A 6,776-nucleotide genomic window follows, 5' to 3' on the forward strand; every position below is an offset into this window, starting at 1 on the left:
GGTTCGGACCCTCAGCACCTGCTGGGACTTCCCGGAGCCGCTGGTCACCCGGCTGCCGCCACCGCCTACGCTAGACCCACGGAGCCCGAGGGCGGAACAGGTGACTGCGGAGCGCTGGGCTCAGCGGGAGGGGGTTCTGGGAGACCCGATCCGGGGATGGACAGGGCTCTGGGGGGGCCAGGTGCTTTTCTTTCCGCTCCGCGTCCGGCTCCCGCGCTCTGGCGCCCGAACCGAGCGTTCTAAAAGCCCTCTTTTTCCCTCTCTTCGCTTCTCTCAGATCGCTGTAGTGCCTTGGAAGTGGAGAAAAAGTTACTCAAGACAGCTTTCCAGCCCGTGCCCAGGCGGTAAGAGACCCCGAGCTCGGTGGGGTGGGGAGCCGGAGGCGGGAGGAGGAAAGAGGGCCGAGCCTTACGCACAGCTTGTTGCCCCAGGGGGAACCTGGCCGAGAAGTTTTTTAAAAGGGAACAAAATGCACTCCACTATCACTTCTCACAGCGCAGAAACCGCTGCCAGTTCCAGCCCAGGCCCCCGGGTGCGGCCTGCGGATTTAGAGCTGGGAACCCTAAGCTGGCCGGGCAAACAGGCCCCTAGAACTAGCGGCCTCCCAGTGAGGCCCACTCCTTCCTGACCTTTGGGTCTAGCGCCTTTGGCCTGTCTTAATAGTTTAACCCCCAACACACACATCTCCGCTGAACAGGATTACCCATTAAGACACCTCCCCGGCCCAGGCCCCAGCCCCAGGTAGGGTGTGTCCGCCCTAGGCGACCTCCGAGTCCCTGTATCTCACCTCCTTTGCTCCCACCAACTCTCTTCCAGGCCCCAGAACCACCTGGATGCGGCTCTGGTCTTATCGGCTCTCTCCTCATCCTAGTTTCTTTTTTTTTTTTTTTTTAATACTTTTTAAATCGTTGTAATAATTGTAAAAACAACAACAACAACAACAAAACGCTCTGTATAGTTACAACTTGTAAGCATGTCCGTGTATGAATACCTAAAAAGAAAACTAAACAAAAAAAGAAAAAGAAATAAAATCAGTCCCCCTCATCCCTCCCCAAGTCGCTTCTGTGCCACCCCACATTAACCGCCATTGTCAGGTTGGTTCGATTGATTTGGGGAGGGGGGTGGAGTTTCAGTGAGAATAAGCGTGTCTGACTGTTTTGTATATACAGAAAAATGTACATATGTGTGAACCAAATTGTACAAGAAAGTATCTATTTTTGGCTAAATAAATGAGCTGTTGCCACTTTGACTATACCGGCCCGCCTGCCTCCGGATAGATCTGTTTGGTGGTTCTTTCGGGTTTGGGGGGATTTCCCCCCCAGTTGTTTGGAGAATCTCCCGAATCAGCGGGAAAGGGGAAGGGAGGTGGTTAGAGAACAGCAATGGCGAAGGAGGCGCCAAAGTGGCGGGACTGGGGGTGCGCCGCAGGCGGGGAAGCGGTGGGAGAAGTACCTGGAGCGCCCTAGATCAAGGGCGGAGGAGACAGGTGGGAAACTGGGCAAGATTTCCTACCAGAAGCTGGAAAACTGGGTCCAATAATCGGTCCACGGAGCAACCGCGGGGCCTTGGAGCCTTCTCTGGTGACTTAGAAGAAAAACTAAGCATCTGGACGCGGAGGACTTAGGCTGGGCGGTTCTGGTCACCCCCTGTTCCCATTCTTGGACAGGCACAATCGAGGTTTTCTCAGTCTTACATACAAAGGCTGTGCAAGCTCCGCTTCAAGGCCTCTTTCCAGCCGCCCTGGACCCTTCAGACGTCTTCTTATAAATGCAAAGTTGTGGATTGGCGGTGTGGGGGGGATATGGAGTGCAAGGGGCCAGGGGTACACAACCTTCCTTCTGAGTGACGGGTGACTGCGCTCCAGTTGAGAGTTGTAGGACCGTGGCGATATCTGTGCGTCTAGACGCTCCAGTGAGATTACCCCAAAATGCCCAGGAAGGGGCAACTTTCTGGGGTCCCGGAGCGGAGTTAAGGGGTCGGGCTGTTGCACCTTTCCAGCCAGGATTCCGGCTGGAGGCGGGTTGGGGGTGGGAGCCAGGAAATTTGGGGCTGGAGCTCCCTCTACAGGACAAAAGGGACGCTCTGCGACTCGCTTCCCTGGCCTCGCCACTGCAGCCAGGCCAGGCGTCGCGCCCCCTCCGCGCCCTATTTTTCCTCTTTCAGTTTGCCAGCCAATCTTGATCACTTTTGACTTGAAGATGTGGGGAATGCTTGAGAGAGGAACGCCTCCGGGTAGGAAGTAGAGACCGCTTGTTTTTACACCCCTCTACCGATGTTAGTAAATAGGCTGGCCAGATGCGGGGAGCAAGACCTGCAGAGCCCAGAGCCAGGCGGGCGTGGGACCATCTTTCGGGTTCCTGAGGAGGCTTAGGAAGACCTCGTACTCCCAAAGTTACCGAACAAGGCACAGAGCAATGTCATCCACCATTGAAGCTCTGCGGGAGCTGGGGCAGTCCGGAGCAGTCTGGCAAGGATCGGTTTATGCGGGCACAGGTGTTTGAGCTGGACACCTGCACCCAGGATGGGACATTTGGGGTGCAGCAGCGCCCCAGGGGCAAGGGGGAGGGAGTGTTAGGGTAGTGCCAGCGGCACACAGGGCTTTGACCCTGGCAAAGATGTCCTGCAGCTCCTTCAACCTTTCCCCAGAGGCAGGAGACGCCCCCCACAGTGCTCCCTCTTGTCCTTAAGGTGTTTCTGTAGTTGGGCACATTTCCAGATCACAGGCCCAGACTGGCCACAGAACCCCCAGACATAAAACCGGCTGAGCTGGAAGTGGGCAAACTTCAACTTGCCAGGGCTTTGAACCTGAGCTTGGGACCCCAGGACCAGGGCTGCAGCCCCTGGTTACTACAATGACAGCCTTTATAAGGCCCACATCTTGCAATCCTCAGCTCCAACCTGACACACTTGATTGGCACACACTGTGCCCCCTTCCCCCGTTTATCTCCTGTGAACCCCTGGGCAGATCATTGAACTCCTCCTGCCCTTATATCCTCATCTGCAAAATGGGAGTCAGGCTACCCGGCAGGGTAGTAATAGTGAAGCTGAGAGAGGAAGTGTCCAGTGCTGATGGGTGGTAGGTGGGTAGTTCCAGAATCTTCCAGAATCTGAGACCCCACTCCTCAGACACCTGCAATATTCTGCCCACCCCACCCATTGGTCACGGGAGTGTCTTCCTTCAGGCAAGCCCAGCTCCACCCAGGGATAAAGGACACTTCCCCAGGCAGGGGCCCAGCGAGGCAGGGAGAGGGGCTATGACAGAGGTCAGGCAGCTTCTCCATTTTGAATATCCAAGGAAGGAAAACTGGGTATGTTCCAAGGAAGGTGGGCATGGAGAGGCTGCACAGAGCTTGACAAGATCTGGTGATAGGTCCCTGGGGCTTGCTCTAGCGAAGACCCTGGAGTTTGGTCAACTTGTCCAGTCATCACGTTGCAGGGACAATGGTCCTTGGATGAAACCAATTTTATCCACAGTTCAAGAGCAGTAAATGCACATGTGTGGGGGTGAGTGGGCATACACCTAGAGGAGTCCCTGTATGTGTGAGTGTGCTTCCCTTAGCCCATAGAACACTTGGGCCCTTCAAGTGGCCGCAAACCAACCCCAATAAGATAAACTAATCAGAACAGATTATCATAGTTTCCAACAAGACAAAGAAGAGGAGATGGCTCCCCTTTGCAGCTCTTGTATTTCACTGGGGAGCCAGCTCTCATTTCTTTCCTTCCCCAGACCTCTCCCTCAGCCCACCTCATTCCCTCCTCCCAGGATCCCAGGAACAACTGCCTCCATCTCTTATTGTTGGAGGGAAGGAGGGAGAGAGACAGAGAGAGAGAGAGAATATGAGAATATGGGTATCTCATCCCTGGTCTGATTAAGCTTCAATTAGAAATAAAATATGTCAATCACCTGCCAGGAAGGGGTTTCTGCTGTCGGGGTTGGTTATGCAAAGCACTCCAAGGTGTGTGGGATAATCAATTAGGTCAGAGGAAGGAATGTGTGGCAGGGCTTCCCTCATTATTTGCATGGAGCTGGGTGGGGGTGGTGGGGAGGATTGCATCACAAGGGCAGGAAGCCAGAGAATAAAATTATCTCCCTAAGTGATCGTCCACCTCTGGGACCAGATGTTAATGGTTTTCAATTGAATTTCTTTTCAGGGGAATATAGGGAGGAAAAAGCAAGGTCCAACCAAAAAGAGATAAGAAAAGAAGGGGTGCTAGAGTCTTGACAACTCGCCCCGTCCCAGGTGTGAGAAGAGGACTGGGCCCCTAGAGGGCAGGCAGGCCCAGAGGCTCCACTCTCCAAGGCCTGCCTGGGTTTGCAGAGTTAGCCAGAGCAATTGAATGCTTGAGTAGAAACTGGATGTCAGATATCTTCTGGTTTGTGTTCATTGGGAGTTTCTTCCAAGACCTTGCTTTTTTATCCTTCTAGAAATATCCTGTCTGTCCTAGAATTTCTGATTGCATCTACTCGCTCACCTTATCCAGTCAAAATGAGTGATTGCAGCTATGTAAAAATTGTGTCTGTGTTTGGAGTTAACCTTTCAAAGGGGGTCCTAAATCGTCTACTCTAGGCCCCACTGTAAACATTTGGGAAAATGGAGGGTTGGATTAGACAACTCAACCCCAACAGTGTCCAGAATTAGGCATAAAGAAAAGAAGAATGACTCCAAAGATAAATATGGGGTAAGGGGTGCCGCAGTCTGGCTGCAGCAAAATAACCGGGGGGTGTTATCAATGTACACAACTTGTGTACATTGATACAGCAGGAGTGGGAGCCATTTATTGGAGGACAGGAGCGGTATTTATACATTCCACACAGCTTATCCTAATTAACATAAACTAGATACAGCAGTCAACCAATAAGAAATCTCCACACTTAATGGCTCGCTGGCGCCACCTCACAAACCACTCCCCCTGGCAAAATACCAGGCGCCATCCTGACTTGTTTACAGACTCTAACAAAGGGGGTCCCATATGTTCACTGGATACTGCCTCCTGATCCTAACTGGCCACCGTCACCTGACTCAGCCAGCCAACCTGACCACATTAAAAATGTCCACCTTTGTGTGACCAGCCTAGCTTTGATGTAGCTGCTGCTTCTCTCTGAAGAGGCCCCAGTCTTTCTATAGACCACCTCCACTGTGGATGGAGAATCTCCATAAACACATCCCTGCTGAGGCAGGACACAGCTGGAAGAGGCATTATGAGCAGAACAGTCTCCTTAACCAGGCAATTTTGTCTCCTCTCCCACCCTGGGGACAGTTGACAATGTCTGGAGGTGACTTGGATGGGGTTGCCAGTGGAATCTCAGGAGCAGAGGCCAGAGATGCTGCTAAAGGCCCTATAAGGTGCAAGACCATCCTCCAACACAGTGAATCAGCACCCTGGATGCACCCATTCTTATCTGATCTCCTAAGCCATTCAGGTCAGGCCTAGTTGGTACTTGAAATACAGAATTACCTGGTCCAAACTGTCAATGGTGCTGGAAGCACAGTGAGTTGAGGGGGGAGAGGTATCTGGGGCCGGCACGACAAGTATATTCTCTCAGAAACCACAGCTGTATTGAGAGAATCACTAAAACTAAGCAGAATGGTTTGGTTCTCTAAAAACTTTTGGCCCTGGTATGGGCGGGGGCGGGGGGGGGCGGGGGTTGGGGGGGCACAGCAAACAGGAAACTGGGAGCTTGGGAAAAAGTAAGAGTGAATCTCAATCCGGTGGGTGGACCTGGAACCTTCTCTGGTCAGCAGTGAAAGGGAGGGAGTCAGCCCACAGAAGGACGTCCATCCATCTGCAAAGCTGGGACCTTTCTCCCTTGGATATCGATGTCAGAAGCAGGTTACAGGAAGCTTCTTACAGATGAAGGCTTAAGTCCTGTGGTTTTTTGCCTCCTAACAGCTGCCACCCTTCAGAGGCTGCTGTGTCCTCTCTGCACATAAATGGCACTATTTATTTACTTGCTTATTTTACCTAGGGGAGGGGGGGTTGCCTATCAGGCAGCAGGAGGGAGACAAAGGCAGGTTAGGGCTGACTGGGAGCTGGCCTGGCTGGGCAGGCTGTGACGTCATGGCTTTGTGCGGGTGGGGAGCCCCACATTCTCTCACTGCTAGGCGGCTAACAAGTGGGCCCACAGCCCTGGGGCCTTTGGAGAGCACTCATCTGGCAGATTGGGCTTCTCTCAGCCACTTAGATTTATTTTGCCAAAGTTACAGGGCAATTATGGAAATGCGCCCTTTGAAGCCAGGCTGATTTCTCTTTATTTTCTTCTCCCTGACAAAGCAGAGCTTCCCAGCCTCTGGTGGGCCCCTCTCTCTCTCTGTGTGTCTCTCTCTCCCTCCCTCTCTTTAATAATTCTTAAGAGTTTCCAGGGGTAATGGGGAAAAATCTTTTTAAAGGTGGTAGGAGTGTGTGTGGATAATGTTAATATTCTTTTAATATTTTTGAAGTGGGATTCTGATGGCCAGGAGAGGAGAAATGGATTAGTGACAGCAAGAGGCAGATGACTCCTGCAGGGATGGAGGTTCCCCGCCAGTCTCACCACACCAAGCTGGGTGAGGCCCACCGAGGCTGGCAGGATGACGGGTGGGTAACAGGCTGGCCCAGCTGCCTGGGCCCCTGCAATGGTAGCGCCACAGATTGTTGCCTTAGCTCACACCTGGGAGGAAGAGGCAGTTCAATGGAGCCATGTCCTGGACCTTGTCCATTATTTACCAAAGTAGCATGGAATCTGAAGGCTCCATGTGAACGTCTCTCTCTCCTCCCACCCCGCTCTGTTTGACCGC

The 6,776-nt window shown here is 52.8% G+C and overlaps 1 protein-coding gene across 1 annotated transcript in view; it reads left to right on the forward strand.

The window, feature by feature from the left end:
• Positions 1 to 1,254, forward strand: part of Irx3 (iroquois homeobox 3) — a 128,857-nt gene extending 127,603 nt beyond the window's left edge. Inside the window, exons 5-7 of the mRNA XM_048792019.1 lie at positions 9 to 100; positions 278 to 344; positions 817 to 1,254. Of these exons, the coding sequence (XP_048647976.1) occupies positions 9 to 100; positions 278 to 344; positions 817 to 871 (214 nt within the window). The 3' untranslated portion in view covers positions 872 to 1,254. The remainder of the gene's footprint in view (positions 1 to 8; positions 101 to 277; positions 345 to 816) is intronic.
• The last annotated feature ends 5,522 nt before the right edge of the window (positions 1,255 to 6,776 follow it).

The sequence above is a fragment of the Marmota marmota genome, unplaced genomic scaffold (genome assembly GCF_001458135.2).
Source record: "Marmota marmota marmota unplaced genomic scaffold, marMar, whole genome shotgun sequence".
NCBI classification, from domain to species: domain Eukaryota; kingdom Metazoa; phylum Chordata; class Mammalia; order Rodentia; family Sciuridae; genus Marmota; species Marmota marmota.